General features: G+C 49.5%; 1 protein-coding gene across 1 annotated transcript in view; it reads left to right on the top strand.

Moving 5' to 3' along the window:
• The window catches only part of tenm2 (teneurin transmembrane protein 2), a 210,205-nt gene that overhangs the window by 134,724 nt on the left and 56,452 nt on the right, over positions 1 to 19,029 (top strand). The window contains exons 4-5 of the mRNA XM_036547720.1: positions 6,982 to 7,216; positions 16,926 to 17,164. Coding sequence (XP_036403613.1) covers positions 6,982 to 7,216; positions 16,926 to 17,164 — 474 coding nt within the window. The remainder of the gene's footprint in view (positions 1 to 6,981; positions 7,217 to 16,925; positions 17,165 to 19,029) is intronic.

Below are 19,029 nucleotides of genomic sequence, written 5' to 3'. Positions count from 1 at the left end.
TTTTGATTCATGCAATTAATCGCTACCCACAATCCAGCCGTTGATGTCTGAAAGGATTTAGTAGAATGGGTAGAGCTTTTCAGGTGACTGCGTTTGTAATTGAAGTGTGCATTTTCGAACTGTCCTTTTGTCCAGGCTGAACCAATCGCATAGAGAAATTCCTAAAACGCAGAATGCAAGGGAAAATACAAAAACTGTCGTAAGCGTTGGCGAATTTGTGAATCCGTGTAACTGGTGCAGTGAGATTAACAGCTGTGTGGTACAGTGAGGCATCGCGGTAGAGCTGTACTGTGTAACACTGTACCAGTTGATTTTGAGGTTCACGTGTGCAAATGTTGGCAGTGTCGTGCTACCTGTGAGAAGTGGATGGCTAAGAGTTATAAAGCAATGAGAGAAATCGGAGATGGAAGGGGGAATTGCTCCCACGAACTCCCAAGCCCCTGTGTCCGTCCACAGAGTTCCCCCGTTCTACCACAGTAACTACTTATTTTAAGTGGGAAAGCGAAATAAAGAGGGACTCAATGACTGTTTTCTAATCACACACTGTTTCACTTATTTTTAAGCAGACTGAGTCCGGGTAAAATCACAATTTCTATTACCTCCCGTTGTCTCGAGGCTTCTCCTATTACGATTAGATTGTATCTTTTATCATTCCAAATTGACATTTATGTTTTTACCTCTCTTGTTTCCCAAGGTTCTCGGTGCTCGCGTCTGACTATTTATTTTAATTCGTGTCGTTCGGCCCGTATCCCGCGACGCGCAGGAAAAGCTGTCGTGTGGCGTTTACAACCCGCGCTGAATTGCCTCCGAAATGTAATTGCTTTTAGGCATTTTATTCCCTTTTAGTTCTTGTTTTTGTTTTTTTTTTATTTCTGTTTGGTTTTTATTCATATGACAGCTGGAGAGAATGAAATGTTTTTTTGTATAGATGTAGTAGGAGAAAAAAAAAAAGATTTGCAGGAATTATTTGAGTGAAGACTCTTAATTGTGAAGAAAAGAAAGTGGGTTTTTTTTTTCAGGAGATAATGGCTGATTGCTTTCGCCGCAGCGAATACCCCGGCAGGCGGGAGGAAACCGGGGGGGGGGGGGGGGGGGGGGGGGGAGCGGATTGTTCCGTAATAACCCTCACACTTAATTCTCGTTCCTTTTTGTGAATGGTCTGTGATCTTAAACGCGTCTTTTTATTTGGCGATGGAAACGGATATGCATTGGGGTAGGGGGTAAGACAAAATGTTCAAAAGCTTTTTTTTATCTACTTACACTGGGTTTTCTGTTCGGAGATGCTATTTGCCGCTTAAAACTGAAGTCGTTTGCTGTGAAAGAGAGCTTTGAAAAAAAAAAACAACTTGAGAGGAAGATGTGAGAAGCTGAGGGGTTCACGGAGAACCGGTGTCAGATGCTGCACGAATGGAATGACGTCACGGCTATTTAACATCCGCCATTCACCCACAAAAAGCTGATGATGTGTGCAAACGTTGAAAGTGGGATTTGTTAGAAATATGGCAGTATTGTACGTCCCTGTAAATCTGCTCCTCTTTAGCTGTCCTCAAAGACCTAGAGGCATCATGCTCGTCATCATGTAGGTGCACGCGCCCATTCATGAGAATATGTTTGTAATTGATTCTTATTTTCCAGCCCTATGAGTAGCTGACAAATGTGGGTCTCTGGCTTGCAATGTTTGCTTGCAATGGGAATGCGCGAGGCATAATAACCCACAGTATTATTTCTTAGTTTCATTTATCTGGCATCACAGGCTAAATGATTCTTTGGAAATAAGTTAAGGGATAGGTTAAGACTTTTCACTTTGTTACCTAATATTTTGTTACCTAGTAATGGTAATGTTGAAAAAGTTATGAAAGAGGCTTCACCTGGGTTCATGAAGAGTGGAATGAGGAACAGGTAGTGGGTTATTATTGCACTAGAAGCATAAGGAAGCTAGTCTGATAAACCTGGAGGGTTTTAGGAACACTTTCAAGAATCTGTGGGAAAAGGGCTAGATGGTAAGCAACACTACTGCATAGACATAAAAATTACTATTGTAATGTACATTTTAAATAATGTTCTTTATCCTATATTTAGCACAGAATTCCTAGTATGAGTCGAGTAACACACACACACACACACTCACACACACACACACACACACACACACACACACACACACAGACACACACACACACACACTCCAAAAAAATAGCTGCTTGAGGTTATTGCACAGCACTGACCCACAAGGCTGCATTTCATCGCTGGTCTGGGCACCTTGTTTTCCAGAGATAAAGGAAACAGGGAGAGATAGCGAAAATGGAGCCTCTCTTCAGCTTAGCTCGCCTATTCCTCCCACCTACTCATCTTTCTGCCCCAGCAGTACAGTCATACATGCATACTTTTGTAGGTATTTTAGCTTTCTTGTGTAAAGGACTAGATTCTTTTCATATGACAGTGAATGTGCCTAAAGACACTCTTTCTTTTCATACACACATGTTGTGACAGCCAGTGGTGAGGGTTTCTGAGGTGGCGTACTCTCAGGTGGTTACAGGCAGAGAATAGACATACACACACTCCTCACGTCTCTCATACACTCACTGTTGGTGCTAACAGTGGCTGTGGGCAGAATAGCAATTAACGTCTCCGCTTCCTCATAATTGTCATCTGCACAAAGCGTGCGATAGCAAAGAGAAGGGCTCCTCTCCTGACTGTTTGTTACATTTCGTGGTTTGAAAGGGCTTCTGTTAGCACTTGTGAAGCAGTCCTCCACCAAGATCTGCATGTCCTTTGAATATTCCTGAGGCATGCATTGGTACTACATTGGCTCTCAGCTATCGCTGCAATACTCAAAAGACTGTGTGTGTATGTGCTATTTGGTGTGTGTGTGTGTTTGTGCACAAGCACTCTTGGGTATTGGCATGTTTTTGTGCCCGTGTGGTCGTTAGCGTGTGTTTGTATTTGTGTGGTCGTCTTTGATGTGTGTGCGTGTTTGTGCATGTGTGTACATGTGTGTACTCTTGGGTATTTGCATGTTTGTGCACATGTGGTCTTTGGTTTGTGTTTGTGTGTGTGTGTGTCTGTGTGCCTGTGTGTGTGTGCACATTCTTGGGCACTTGTGTGTTTGTGCACATGAGGTCTTTGGTGTGTGTGTGCGTCTGAGCTCTCTGGGGAGTGGTGTCTGCGCAGTGACAGCTGTGTAGGGTCTCTTGTGCTCTGGGAGGTTGGGCTGGATTGACTCCTGACTCTTCTCCTCCATCTCATCCTTAGAACAGCTGCCTGCCGCACTGGCCCCTGGGTCCAGAGAATCAGGTCACTATTCCTGAGTTGACCATTAAAAGTGAGTGCCAAAGACGGGGAAGCATCTTTTAATGGCTTTATCGTAAAACTAACTTTGTGAGCCATCGGTCTGTCTCCATGCCGGCCCTCCATGGGACAGAAGCTTGTCAGAAGGGAGCAGGACGTTGAGTGTAAGACATTATATGCCATACAGCTGGGTCATAAGGACCTGTGCTCTGCGGTCTGCTGTAATCTGGGTTTCACTGTGGCTTCCCCTGCCTCGCTGATGCTGGGGCAGTGTGCCCTGTGCATCATCCCACATCGGCACGTTGGCTTTATCACCTGCCTGAATGCAGTGGCCGTTTCCAGTGATGTTCCCGTACTGGTCTAAGAGCAGCAGGCCCCACGTGGGTGTGTGTGCGCATGAGAGAGAGGGAGAGATTGGGGGAGAGAGAGAGAGAGAGACGTCGAAACCGTGAGGTGTAGAAGACCCCCTGCCGAGCCGCGGGCATGTGGCGACGGCTGTCAGCCTCATTTCCTCGCTGGCGGCTCACGGGGAGACGTTGGCAGAGCGTCGGCGTGCCGTTTGATCCGGGCGCAGCAGGGTCATCGGGGCACATTAGCAGCACAAAGCGCCGGAGCGGGGGCCGACAGGGAAAGGAGGTCCGTTTGACAGACGCGTCTGAGGGCCTAATCCGCACGTCCCCCGGCCCATTGTGACAGAGGGCTTCTCCCGGGTTCCCAGCGCGCCATCCCCCCCCGGAACGGCCCCTCCGGGGGTCGGCCCCGGGCCCCTGACGGGGCACGGTACAGCAGATTACACGCCCCGGCCATCAGGGCGCGGGCTGATCCGCTCCGCGCACAATGGCCCCCCTTCATCCCTGCGCTCACCTTTTGTCAGCAGGGGTGCCTTTTTTGTGTTTGTGTGTTTTATGTATCTTTTTTGTCTGTGTGTTGTTCGGTTCTCCTTTGTCTGATCCCGCGTCCAAATTCTTTTCATGGATTAAATCCTTTCGGGTTCCCGACATCAGAGAGTGCGGCTGGAGACCGTCGTTCCTCTACCGCTTTTAGAGGGAGGACGGGGAAGCAGGGATGACGTTCTCTTTAGAAAGGAAATAAAGGGAAGTGAAACAAACCGGGGGGGAAAAAAAGTTAAAATGTCTCAAAGATTAATGCCATCATGCATAATACATACCGCGAGTCCGCCATAAAGCATATTTTCTGAGCCATGATAAATACAGCCAATACAATATCTGCAATATTTTTTGGTGCCAAAAATGTTGTCTCCGCTCAGTGCATTTTAGAACGCGGTCCAGTTTCGGCTTCGAAGGAGTAATTATTTATATCAATTTTTAATGATTTGAAAAGCAGCTATGGAGCCCGTGCCTTCCTTCTCCTCCAGCGGTGGAGAGAAGGCTCGGGCTTCGGTGAAAGCGCTCGGATGAAAGAGAGGAGAGTGAAGAGGGATGGAGATGACAGGGAGAACTGGAGAGGCAGGAGGGACAGCAGACGTAGAGGGCCTCCGTCTGACGCCGGAGATAGCGTCGTCTTTTTTTTTACACACGTGTTCATGCGCCGCGATAGAGAGAACAGCTGCCCCTCTGTCGTCGTGTCATTTAACAGATGTACTATGCGAAGTGACTTAAACGGCACAAAACAATAATTACAGCAGCAGCTACAACATCAAACAGAAAAAAAAGACAAAATAAAAGATGACACTGACAGTATGGTGTTTTAATTTAACACATTCAAATGCAAGCACGGTTGCAGGCTGGAGGGTTTTTTATGCAATTCAGGTTGGGAGCCAAGAAACCTATAACTGCCTAGAGGGAAACGTCATTAGTTATTAAAGTAAAAAATGGAAAAGAATATTAAAGAAGAGATGGAGAAGATGATGTAATTGATTTTAATGCATTATATTTTCATACAGTACCAGAGGATTGTGTGTATGTGTGCACGTATTAATAAGTAGATGTTAAATATTAAATATAATATCATTACTGAAGTGCAGAAAAGTAGTAAGTGCACATAACTAGTATACTATTGAATTATTGAATTATTACGCATTTTTTCATCATAATTGCTATAAGTATTTCTAGTTTATTCATTTCTCATTGCACGGTTGGTTCCTCATATGTACCTGTATATATATTTTTAAGCTGGATAGTTTTTCTCCTCTCGGAGTGTGAGGGGGTGTGATCAGCCAGCAGGGAGAAGACTGACAGGATGTGGTTCAGAAGCTGTGAAGATGCACTCGGTCGCGTCCCTCCTCCTTTCTGAACCACTGAGACCGCAGTTCTGATTGAGGCGCCTCTTGTGTGTGTGTGCGCGCGTGTGTGTGTGTGCGTGTGTGTGCGTGTGTGTGTATGCACTTTGTATGTTAGTTCTACTGATCGTCTGGCAATAATTAGACAGCAGGCAAACTCGTTTTAAACATTTGGGCATGGGGGATTAAGAATGAAGGAATTGTGTCCATTTATTTTGCAAAGGGGTATGCTAAATCCTAGCTGGCATTGGGTTTGTTAGTATTTCCATCATGTTCCATGTTCTGACATTTTGACTTTAAATTGAGCATGGCCGTCCACCGATGTCAAGTAAGACAGTGTGAGAATGCGTGTGTGTTTGTGTGTGTGTGAGTTTGCGAGGTTATGTGTGGTGATTAGCGTGTGTTCGTGTTTCTTTTTTATGTGCGTGAGTGTGTGTGTGTGCACGTGTGTGTATTTGTCTGTGTGAGTATATGTATGTGTCTTTGTGTATGTGTGTGTTCGTGCCTGTATCTGTGTGTGTGTGTTTGTGTGCATGCGTATGTTTGTGTGTGTGTGTGTGTGTGTGTGTGTGTGTGTGTGTGTCTTTGTGGATGTGTGCATGTTTGTACCTGTGTGTGTGTGTCACTGTCTTTGCGTATGTGTGTTTGTATGTATGTATATATGTGTGTGATTTTGTGCATGTGTGTTTGTAGGTCTTTGTCCTTGTGTATGTGTGTGTGCATGGATGTGTGTGAGTGTGTGTGTTGCAGTGCACCCCTGGTCTCTCTGACAGACGGGCCGAGGCACCCAGCCTCATCTTTATTGCATTTCGCTTGATCCAGGGGAAATGTCCATCATTATGGGATGAGCGTACTGCTCCCAGGTAGCTCACAAGCAGCCAGCTTGTATTTTCTCTCCTCTTGTCAGATTGCTGGATGTTTTTCCGCACGTGATCAGCAGACAGCACAGAAACATTTGTATGTGTTTATGCATGATTGGGTCCTTTTGCCTAGAAATTAAACATGTGGAGAATCTCAGAATCTCATGGGCGGCAGAATGTGTCTCTGAACAGAGCAGGGGGGAGTGGTCCCTGAGGCATGAGTTGAGTTCAGTCCTGAATGCCGCCTCTTTGTGTGTGCTGGGGCTCCTGCTCGCGGGTGTGTGTGTGTGTGTGTTTGTGTGTGTGTGTGTGTGTGTGTGTGGAGCGCGTGACAGAATAAGCGGCGCAGACACGCTAATCACCATGTTCCTCATCATGGCAGGCGAGGTGTGTTTGTTTTGATGTTCAGGATTACCCCGTTTGACAGTGTTATGAAGGAGGTGACGCCTCGGTCTCAGGGTGACATTGAAATGAAAGCGTCTGGGGATTGTCATCCGCCCCCCCCCCCCCCCCCCCAACCTCCCCCAGTCGAGGCGGAGCGGGGGAGTCTGCGGGTTCGAACGCTAAGCCGCACCGTGCCCTGCTCTCTTTCAGGTCCTCCCAACCACCACAGCCAGTCCACCCTGCGGCCGCCGCTGCCCCCGCCCCACAACCAGACCCTGTCGCACCACCACTCCTCCGCCAACTCCCTCAACCGCAACACCCTCACCAGCCGCCGGAACCCCGTGCACGCCCCCGCCGCCGCCCCGGGCGACGGCCCCACCACACCCGAGTCCGTGCAGCTCCAGGACAGCTGGGTTCTGAACAGCAACGTCCCCCTGGAGACCAGGTGAGCTCACAAGCGCACACTCCACACGCATATTACACATCTCCATTATTAAACATACATTGCTTTCAGACATTATAAGCACGCCTCATACACACAGTGCTCCATGTATATATCTTATATGCACGCACATGCTCACTCGCAGATAACAGGCCAGGTAACGCGCCTGAACTCGCCTGTAAGGTGCGGTAACGCGCCATCCATATTCTACCCGCACGTCGAGCTGACGTTACACAAACACTGGCCTGCCGAGGGGTGAAGAGCTGGCCTCCATCTTTCCCATCCCTGCTCTTGCTTTTGTTATGTTTCTCCTGCCGGGCTGCAGGTCACTCCCTCTGTTCCCAGATCAGACCCCGAAACGCGCGGCATGCAGAATTCATGAGCCTGCAGCTACAAGGCCCTCTCAGATGTTTTATTCACCAGAAGGCTTGGGCCACGCTCGTCTGCTGGCGCCTTCCCTGCTCTTCCCGGTGTTACCACCACACCGGCTCCGCCGTCCGCTTCAGGAAACCTTTATGTCGAGATGACTCCTCGGCACGCTGATTAACAAAAGGAAGGCAAAACAGCGGTTGTAGACTACACAGTGTGTCAGCCCAGGTGGGATTTTTGCAGCAAAAATATTGAAACCGCAGGGCTGTGAACAAGGGTGGTGAACAAGTGAAGGTGAGGTTAGGAAAGCTACACAGATCCCATGAATCCCTAGTGTGTACTTATCGCACATAAAAGAATGGTGAGGGATTGTCTTATTAATAATATATTCTTCATGCCAACCTGGGATAGGCTGTTTTAATCACGTTCCCCATACTGATTTGTGATTGGCTGATGGGCTGTGGGAGAGGGGGAGAGATAAAGGATCTAAGATACTGACAGCTGCTGGAACAGAGCAGTGTTTGATCTCATTGTCTGCAGCAGGAACAGTGGAGGTATAAACGTGTTTATTTTTAAGGAAAGTTTTAAGGAAAGGTGTTTTTTAAATGAACACGCTTCTGACCTGCTATCTGATGGTTTCAGTCCCTTGGACAGCAGCCCTCATATCAGAGCAGAGATCGCAGTAACAGTGGAGGAATGGCAGCAAACCCTCCCACCCCACCCCCCAATCCCTTCCAAAAAGATGCCAGTCTGCCCCGCAACACCTGAACAGCCTCCTCCCCTCCCCCCTCCGCTGGCTTATTAATTGGGGTTCTGTCTGTGCAGATGGACCTCTCTTCTCGCATGCTCATCTCATTTACTGATACTCACAGCGATGCGCACACACACACACACACACACTCTCGCTTCCATACCTAACACACACAGATTCACTAACACACCTAACCCACGCACACTCGCACACATTCACTTACATACCCAAGAAACACACACATACACATTCATTAACATACATAACACACATGCACACATTAACTTACATACCTAAGACACACACATACACACATTCACTGACATACACACATATACATACATACATACATTCACCACCATGCTTAACACACACACGCGCACACACACCACCCTGTCACACTTGATATGACATACTGAAGCACCTCTACAGAGCGGTCTCTGCGTAATTATTCAGTACAGTGTTCCTGAGTGAAGCAGGGCGTGTGCCAGCCCTCTCTCTCCTCCTGGTCCAGGCCTGCGCGCGGCCCCGGGGCCGCCAGGAAGGGCCGCCGTGCCCGCAGGTTTTTCCAGCTGTCAGGGAGATTGAGTGGGACCGAAGCCATGCCCGTCCTTCCGCGCTCCAGCACAGGCTGCGGCCAGCGCCATCGCAAACAAGGGTAGCGTGTTCACCAAGGTGACGGGCAGCGTGGGCGCTGCCAGCTCTCCCATCGCCGCTTCCTCTTGATCGCGTTCCAGTTGCCGGGGTGGAGAGCGCCTCCTGGAGGCGGCGAGATGTCGAGGCGTGGGATCTGATGCCACTAAGTTAAAAAAAAAAAGCTCTTTAGGATAGCTCTCTGTGTCCACAGTATCTCCGCCCCTGGATCTGCCTGTACAATACAATACAATGCAAGGGGGAGGGTGCGGACAGAGATGGCAAGAGGGGAGGGCAGCAAATAGCAGTTAATCTACCTATTTATATTTCCCCCCCGAAAGTGGGATCATGAAGAGATGGTTGACAGCGATAGCGCTATGATTTATATTTGCGCTCCTTTGAAGAGGACCGTTTTTCTCTCTCTCTCTCTCTCTCGCCTTTAAAGAGCGGAGCTTGGAAAAAAAAAAAAGCTCCATTACCTTGAGAAGATTGCCGAGCGGCCGGCCCGCTGCTCCCGGCCGGCTCTCTGGGTCGGAGAGAGCCCCGTCTCCCGGGCTGGGCAGGGCTAAAGAGGCCCCCGCGCCGATCCTCTCCGTCTGCCCCGCTGATTGATTGCCGCCCTTAACCGGTCAATATCTGCTGAGGAGCCCTGAAATGAAACGCAAAAGAAGAAAAAGGGGTCGCGGGGGCGCGGGGAAAGACGGGGGGCGAGGAGGGCCGCTGTCCGTGCGCCGCCGCCCGCCTGCCCGGGCACCAGCTTCGCTCGGGATAGAGGCGGCGAATACGGAACGTGGTGGGCAGACCGGGTGCGCGGTGCGGACATCCTGACTTCGGGTCAGCGCAACAACAAAGGAAAGCTAGGACGCCTTTCCCTCGTATACACTTCAAGGAGGTCTATTTCTGTGGGAGTGAAACGGGCAGCTCTGTTGCCAAAAATCTCTGACCGAGATACACACAAAACACTGTTTATGAGGGTGCCGGGGTGTGTCGGCGAGGATGGATTTGTTTCAGCAAAAATACTGAAGCCAAAAGACTGTGCACAGAAATGGAAGCAGAGAGGGCGTGTTGCTTTTGTGGACACGGTGAAAGTTCAGGTGTAACAGAGGTAAAGACAGATACAGGTGTAGTGGAGCTGAGGCTGTGTGGGTGTAGTGATAACAGGCAGTGTACAGGTGTAGCATTCGTACATGCAAAAACATGTATAGTTAACATAGATACAATGCATGAGTAAAGCAAAGTGCAGTGGGTACAATACACAGGCAAAGGTAGGGTACATACAGTACACAAGTAACGATGAGAAAGGAGCTGTGCAGTGCGCGGATATAGTAGCATTCAGCATGTATAACAGTGTATAGTAGTGTTTGATGAGCTCAGATGTTATTTAATCCATCAACCTCAGAGCCTCCAGTGATGTGTCAGGACCATCTGCCACATGGGCAGACATGGTAGCAGTAGAGGCCATGTGTATGTGTGCATGTGTGCACACGTGTGTGTGCGTATCTGTGTTTGCATTTGTTTGCACACACACGTGTGTGTGTGTGTGTGTGTGTGTGTGTGTGTGTGTGTGTGTGTGTGTGTGCCCCCGGATAAGGGTATCTGGTTTACAGGTATGTAAATATTAGGATCGATGGGCAGGCTATCTAACTGGTGTGATGGGAGTCTAACATCTCCTCTCTGCTGAAAATAGTCTGGACAGTTCGCAGGAGGGAGATAGATTGATTGCCTAAGTATGTGTTTGTGAGAGAGGGGAGAGCGAGGGATGGGGGGGGGGGGGGGGGGGTAGAAATCCGTTTACGCTGCTGTAAATGACTAAAGATGGCTGAGTCCACACAGGCCTTCCAAGCCCTGATTTCCAATCGCACCGTGAAGCCTCTTCACCAGCTGATGCCAGCTTCAATTCCACTCTCATCACCGGATGGCCCGCACTCCTCCGGCTGCCCGGCTCCCCTTCTGCCAGAGAAATAAGATTGCTGAGAGGGTCACGCCACCGCAATTTAGCAGAGGGGGCGGAAAAAAAAGAAACATTTGAATGTGATGCCTACAGAGGCATTTGGTGTGCTTACTGCAAGAGTGGCTTACAGAGAGTAGGTTTGAAAGGGGGAGGGGGGCCATGCCATCTGTTGGGGACATTGGATGCATTACATATAATGTGGAGTGGAGGTGAGGGTTGAGAAGGTGGTAGGGGGTGACAGTGTCAGTATGAATCCCCAGCCTGCGTGGTCCGGCTGACAGTCTTCCTATTTGCTTCCAGCCGATGGCGTTGGAATCGCTCGTAAACCCAAGCGTCTGAGAGCCCAGCCCCTCGGACGCGCCCAAGGGCGCTTCTCGAACCCGCGCACTTAATCGAGCAGGGAGTTCCCTCCGGGTTCGGGCTGGCTGACGTGTCTGAAGACAAGATGAAGCCCAAGTTTGCCACTTTAACAGGATTCCTGTGTCTTTGTGCTCCTCTGGGGGGGTGGAGAGAGAGAAAGACAGGGTCCCTCCAGGAAAGCTTCAGGGGGAAGCCTTCCTCGCAGCGTTTCATCCTTCCCCTCCATCATCCATATTTCTGCCTCACCCTTCAGTGTGAGCATCTCCACACTTAACTCTGTCTGGGTAGAAACAGACCCATAATATATCCGACCACCAACCACCAAACTAAATATTTAATTTCACATTTCAGTACTAAAGATGGGCTGTTGCTTTCACCTCTTTTAAATAATGAATATCTGAGTGTAATACAGCGTAAAAATAGATGAGTTGTAATCGTTCTTGGACTTAATGGTCTCGGTAACTTCTTACTTTCTGCAGATATATGTTTTTACGGCGGATCCCCGTGTGGAGGGAGAATACAGCTTTCCTTCAACTGAGTTCCTGTTAATTATCTGCAAAACCTCCATTCCTCTGCTAATTGTTCAGGTCTTTTGTTGCTCTCACTTGGGAAGACAAGGCGGAATGTTGTGAAAATGATTCTTTCTGCATGTCTCTTTTGTTGAACTTCATCTGCGGTTGCCAAGGTGTCTTTGGGGGACAGATTTACATTCTTAGGTGTGCATCATGGTCAATTTGTTAACCTGACGGGATTGCTCCGCCGCGCAATGCCAGCCGTTGCCCAGGAATCCACGGCGCAACAAGATTAATGAGATTTCTTCTTGCTTTGCCTGATACCGGTGGAATTCTCGGTAGTGTGCGCACATCCTCGGCATTGCTAGTAACAAACCCCCCTTGAATCTCTGCATGGTCGCTGAGGAACTCTGTGGCCTTTGCATTGAAAGAAATAAGCTCAGTGTAGAGGAATGAAAACATAACACTGACAGGTGAGAAAAATGGAGATGAGTAAACTCAGTAAAGTGTGTTTTAAAGAGAGAGGACTGTGGGTGTGATGGGGTCACTCAGGACTCCAGCACTGTGGATCCAGTGCTGTCTCAGCCTGCTGGATGCTAATTACCCGTGGCTTTCCGCATGCCCCGGTGTCGGTGGGGGTGGGGGGGGGGGAGGATTCGCACGTCACACCGCTCCGCAGTGCTAATGATGCACACAGCTGATTGCACTCACACCCACACGAGTGTGCACAGGCACACATCCCCCGGGGAGATTCACATGCAAACACCTGTCTCCCCCCTCCACTTATGCACACACTCACATACATACATACACAAGCTGACACATACATGCCCCGTGCAGTCACCCGATGCACTTCCTGGCTCCATGGGGCTGTCAGAGGGAGGCGGGGCCCTCTGGCCATGTCTGCTCTATCCACACCTGAAGAGCTGTCCAGAGGACTCGCCTGAAGAGCGGTCCAGAAAACTCACCTGAGGAGCGGTCCAGAGAATTCAGCTGAGCGGGATGGTGGTGTCATACTCCTCTCTCGCAAGAGAAGACAAACCTCCCCTCCGAAATAATGAGCCCCGCACCAGGGAAGCAGGTACCTTGGGCCTTTCAGTGGTGCTCCTCTGAGTTTCATTCAAATTTCCGTGTTGTTTTTTTGGAAATCGTGCAGGAAGGCCAATTTATTCATCCAAAACAAAAACCTCGGACAGTCAGCGGACTGCCTAATTCATGAGAAAAAGGAGTGGATGAATACATGAATAGGTAAACAAGTGAATAAACATCAACCTTTGATGAGTGGGATGGGGGGATGGAGGGGATGGAGTGGGGGGGTGGAGTAGGGGGGGGCTGCATCTGATGTACTTGTTCTTGGCACGGAGGTTGCCATGTCACCGTTAATGAGGGACTCCCTTTGAAGGACGGCTCTTAACAAGGCCGGATCGGCGCGACCACCGGCACACCTGTCAGAATGAGACAGGCCATTAATCAGCCGCGGCGGCGGAGCGGCCATGTGACCCGGGAGCCGTTTCCATTAGCGCGCGCGGACGTGCCGGCTCAGAGACGCTCACCTGCGGGACGGCCGCCACCGCCCCCACGTCCCAGACGCACGCCTCCTTTCATCCGTCTGCACCTCATCCCCCCTTCAATCTTTCACCCCCCTCCCTCTCTGTGGCGTACCTGTTCAGCCAGATGGGCTCGGGCCATTTTAGAACTGTCGCTCCAAATCAATGCGCAATATAAATCAATGTCAATTTACAGCGGTGGCCAACAACAACCAGACAAATAAACAGATTTTTAATTTAACTTCCTAAGTGGGGTGTTTTCATCGATTGGTTTCCTAACACAAACCTGGAGATTCTTGAGCATTAAGGAGGGATTGAGCATGAAAGGAATGAAACAGAACTCAGTCGGTCTCTCACACACACACACACGCACACGCGCACACACACACACACGCACACGCAGGCAGGCGCACGCACGAAGACAAACCCGTGCCCCTCCCCAAAACCGCCGTAATTAATTTCCCTCCATCACCTCTGTCAGTCGTAAAATGAGGGCCTCCAACCCACTTCCCCGCAAAAATGAGCTGGCATTTAAATGTGGGCTCTGTCGACCTTGGCAGCGGCCGACAGCGGCATTTCCAGCCTGACTGTAAATTGAAAGTGGTGACAGAGACACACCCCAGAGGCAGCCCTGCTGTATTTTTAGACGCGCACCTCCGCTGCACGTCTGTCAGACAGACTTACATCGCATCGCCGATTCCCCCCACCCCCCCCCCCCCCCCCACCCCTCCTTTCTTCTCTACCCTTTTTCCCCCCTCTTTTGTCTAACTATGTACTTGACAGGTAGAGGAGGAGCGAGACAGCTGCCAAACTGCAAACAGGACGAGCGAGGGGGGGTTGGGGGAGTAGCGCTCGCCCGGCGATCCATAACCCATACTCACGGCTCTGTTCATGACTCCCGCTTTAGCAGACAATTACGCTAAGCCTGTTCTGTTTCTCACCGGCCCCCTCCGGCAGGAAGCGGGAGTCTGTCTCATGTAACGCGTTCCAAAAGAACACTTTAATCTTCCCCGGCGCGGTGCGGCGTTCTGAATTTTATTGGCAGCTTTTATGTTTTTTTTTTAATTATTATTTATTTTCATTCCTCATTTACCTTTTCCAGAGCCCAGACTTTTTAACGTTTGTTTTTGGGTTTTTTTCCGCACGGTGACGAGACAGTTTCTTTTGTCGATTTTACCCTTCAAGGACGAAGACGCTGGATGGCAGCGGAGAGCACACTGCGGAGGAGCAGCTGCGGGCTGAGAAGGGCATGATGGGTAGAAATCTTAGATCCGCTTCCAACGTTCTGAGCCTGGTGGTGCGCGAGGGCCAGGGAGAGGTCAGAGACAGCCGCGCGGCAGGGAGAGGGGGCCGTGGGGTCGGGGTAGGGCGGGGAGAGGTGAGGAAGAATCATCATGTGCAAAGGTGGGGCGGGGGTGGGGGCGGGGGCGGGGAGGTTGACGTTTGGGGTGGGCCGCAGCAGGCGGGTGGATTGGGGGCGGGGAGTTTGAGCATGGAGAGGCATACAAAATGAGGTATATGAGGGCTGCAGCGTGTTGGGGCAGCTGTAGCCATGAGAGGGTGTGTTGGGGAATCAGGGAAAGGTGAGCAAACATTGTCCTGCACAGAGCTGCACAGGGGGGCGATGTTTTGTGTGGGCTGCACTGGTAAGGTTATGGGAGAGAGTGGATGAAATGGGGAGGTTGATAGGATCCATTCTACACAGAGGAGAGAGGGGGTGACAGTTGTCGGGGGCGACAGAATGAAACTGGGTAGGTGAGCAGGTGAGCAGCCTGCCCCTGTGGAGCTGGGCAAATGGGATCTGCATTTGGAACCTGTGAGAGGCCATCTGACCCCCCACACCCCCACTTCCTATGCCTGGCACTAAAGGATGGAGAGGCTACTGTGGTCTGCTGGGTGCACAGACTGTTGGTCTTTCCTAACGAGAGTAGCTGGAGCAGGACCTTTTGCATTATTGGCTGTGGATTATTAACTGGAGGAGACGGCCATACAAACAACAGCGGTTCCCACTCACTGATCTACCTACCGACTCACTCACTCACTCTGTAAGTAATAACGCTTTATGACTGCAGGGTGAAATGGCTGGTAAAGAAGTCACAGCCAATATAAACAGTGACTGCTCAGGTCTTTTATTTTTAACTGCACATATTCATGTGTGAGTGTGAGTGGGAGTGCCAGAGGGTGGTGGAGTGGGGCACCAGGAGAAGGGGAGGGTGTCAGAGTCAGAGTAGGAAGGGTGTAAGCGAGAGAGGCGGAGAAGGTGTGAGAGTGGGAGTAAGTGAGCGTGCGAGATTCGGATGGGAGGGGGTGGATGGTGAGCACAGACCCCCACGGCTGGTTAAACATCAAATCCACTCCACGGCGCCTCAAGCCTCACGCCCAAACCAATCAGACTGTAATTCAGACCAGATAAAAGCTTTCACCTTCTCATTACTCACCAACGCCACAGCCTTGATGGGAGGCTGTTTTTGTAAAATGAAAAGAACCTTCTGCCATTGTTTGTATGTTTTCCCCCCTCTTCAGGAGATAGGAAGGATGGGATTGCTGCTATTTCTTCATTTTTTTTTTGTCATTTATTTATTTATTTGGCCTAGCGAAGATGAGCTATACTTTTGTTGTGTGAATGCGATTCAATTAAAATCTCTATGGCACTTCGGCTGTTTCCATCTGTGTTCCCCTGGTGTCCTGTAAGAGCTTATTGCAGAAAGCCCATTCACCGCACAACAGACGTTGGAGTAGCTCATAGATGTAATTAGGGACTAAATTATTTACGTCCTTAGCCAAATTGTACAAGGTGCATCAATAATCAGAGGTAGCATGTAGTTAATGTGATTGTGGGCGTTAATGACATCGCACCGCTGCAGAAGAAGTGGAGAGTTGGCAGGGAAGGGACCATTTCGTGCGTCTCTGCCGTCTTAATGTTCTTCCCCTTCACAAGCGCTGGTGACCTCTGCTCCCATGATGGTCTGTGGCCACGGTTAAAAGGCTCCTGAAGGAAAGAGGCCGTGCCCGCCTTCCGCAGACGCTGCTCGCCGCTTTTCTCCTGCTGCGTCTGTAGAGATATAAATACTGGCGGAGAAAAAAACACCCACACGGCGCTCTGAGAGAGACCACCGGGGCCCGGACCAAAACGGAGGGAGAGACAGCCGAATGAGTTTTGGCGAAATTGTTAAACAGCGGGTTCTCCCAAATGTGTCTGTGTCCTTCACCTCCATAACCTGCTCTGCGGTGTGCCTGCTCAGTCCAGAATTTGGGCCTTCCAGGAGCAACCCACAGCTCTCTGTTTCCAGCATAAGACACAAAGCTCTGGCCAGGAGCCTTTCTCAAGGGTCCTGGAGAAGATTTTATCTCCTTTACAAACAACAAGTCAAAATTCACGATTGTCATCTCCAGTAACAAGTCCATGGATATACTCTACCTAACAGTAACACCAATACTAATACTAATTACGAATACAATACTCTATCAATGCTACTTCAATCCTCTCAATATCGCTTACATTTTGTTGATACATAATTATGTATGATGTTAAAACTTAACGTAGACACTGCCGCAGACCTTGTATCTCTCTCTCAACTGCCCCCTACAGGCATTTCCTGTTCAAGACGTCGTCAGGAACCACGCCCCTGTTCAGCAGCTCGTCGCCGGGGTACCCCCTGACGTCTGGGACGGTGTACTCGCCCCCGCCGCGGCTGTTGCCCCGGAACACCTTCTCGCGGAGCGCCTTCAAGCTGAAGAAGCCCTCCAAGTACTGCAGCTGGAAATGCGCCGCCGTCTCCGCCATCGCCGCCGCCGCCCTGCTGGCCATCCTGCTGTCCTACTTCATCGGTAGGGGAGGCGCTACTCCGCGTCCCTTTATATTCCCTGGCACTCAGTCATGGTTTTGTGTGCCACGTTGTGGGTCCCCGTGTTCTTTGTGTGTTGTTCCCACAGTATTTTCATTGGTAGTATGCTGTTAGGGTTGTGGTGTGCTAGATGTCGCGGAATGAGAAGCCCGGCTGTGCCGTTGAGCACTGCCCTGCTTGACTTGTTAGTACTTCTTGGCTTATTTTTTATTCTCATTCTTACCTGACCGGCTTGAGCAGTGGGTTATTTTAGGAGCTCTCCTTGTCTGAGTCAAGCTATATACATCTGGTACCTCTGGACCCACTGACCCATGATGCTGTGTGTGTGTGTGTGTGTGTGTGTGTGTGTGTATGTGTGTAAGTATGTGTGTTTGCGCATGTGCGTATGAACCTGAAGCAGCTCTGTAAGCCCAAGACCCCAGCAGGCAATTGGAGCGGGTTCACTGCACCGTTGTAGCAAAGAGCGCACAGATCCCCCATGCATAAAAGCGAAAGGTTGAAAGAGCGCCCGAAAGGACTCCTCGATGGGCTCGTGACGGGCGTTTACCACCGCGTTATCCGCCAGTAACGTAAGGTCGCGGAAAAGCTGGATTTGCATATTCTGCGAAACAGCTCCGCCGTCGCCAGAGCGCAGAGTTCGACTCTGCTGAACATCCTCGCTGCGAAGCCGCAGGGCGCTCGCTCGCGGCCCGCGGGAACTCTGCGCTCCGTCTGTTGCCGACGCGCGTCTTCGTTGCGTCGCCCGGGTGACGAGAGCGTTAACGGCGTCGGGGGCCTCTTGTTTCGAGGGCATTTCTCGGCAATTGGCACCTGGCTCGCTGGGGCAGAGCTCTGGCAGTACGACCTCCGGTCCCTGACTTTCTAAAAGCCCTGAGCCGGGGCAGATGTGTCACCGTGCCCTTTACTGCCCCGTATCCCATGGGGCCGAGCTCAACAGATGGGGGAGTCAGGAACCGCGTAATCAGCATGAAATGGCTTCTCTGTTTTGCTTCCTAATATTCATATATTTACATGCATATTTAGTCTGACGGTGAAACATGGCAAGACTACTGAAAGCTTTCACAATCTCTATACTTAATATTTAATACTTCATGATTTCCTACGCAATATACTTTATATATTTTTATACTGAAAACTAAAAAGCTATATACACCTTCCTAAACACTGTACACTAAAAAATTTAAACTCAGGTCACGGCAGACCCAATTCCTGCAAAAATGTTTTCCATTATTCAGTTAGATGTGAATGGGGTATGATGTGTACTATGAATGTTCTGTGTTCAGACCTAGTCATGAAACATTTTTAGCATATAATTGCTACATTGGCATCAACCCAGAGTGGTACTGTGTTTATATTCACAACCAATGATTATATTCAAAATTTAGCACCCATTCAGTACTAGCATAAAAAGTTAACATTAGTACTTAGTACTTAGCAGGCTTTCTTTGATGATGACAACAGTTTAACATTAGCTAAGATTAGGTCAATGAGATTAATGTTTGCTTACCTTTTGTCTATGAATATTACCTAGTATTTTTGCCTGTTACCTAAAATGAATACGTGTAAGATGCTTTTTGTAATTGCCTAAATTGTACAGTGGACAAAATCCATCAGTAGCCACTGGTCATAACCAGTGAGTCATTGTAACAGCACCTCAATTAGCTGGTGTAGCTCCATGTAGCTTAAACAAATTACTGCTAAGCTACTTCATTTGTTATTTTCTACAGTAAGCCCTACATGCACTGGAGCAGGAAAGAATACCTTTTTGAAATGTGATGAGTCACAACAATGTTCAGCCTGATTTGTTCTCAGCAGAGACTTTTTGAATTGGTAGCTAAGTCAAACTGA

Source organism: Megalops cyprinoides, chromosome 16, assembly GCF_013368585.1.
Source record: "Megalops cyprinoides isolate fMegCyp1 chromosome 16, fMegCyp1.pri, whole genome shotgun sequence".
Taxonomy (NCBI): domain Eukaryota; kingdom Metazoa; phylum Chordata; class Actinopteri; order Elopiformes; family Megalopidae; genus Megalops; species Megalops cyprinoides.
The sequence above is the reverse complement of the archived record's forward strand: the minus strand, read 5'-3'. Positions and strand labels throughout refer to the sequence as shown.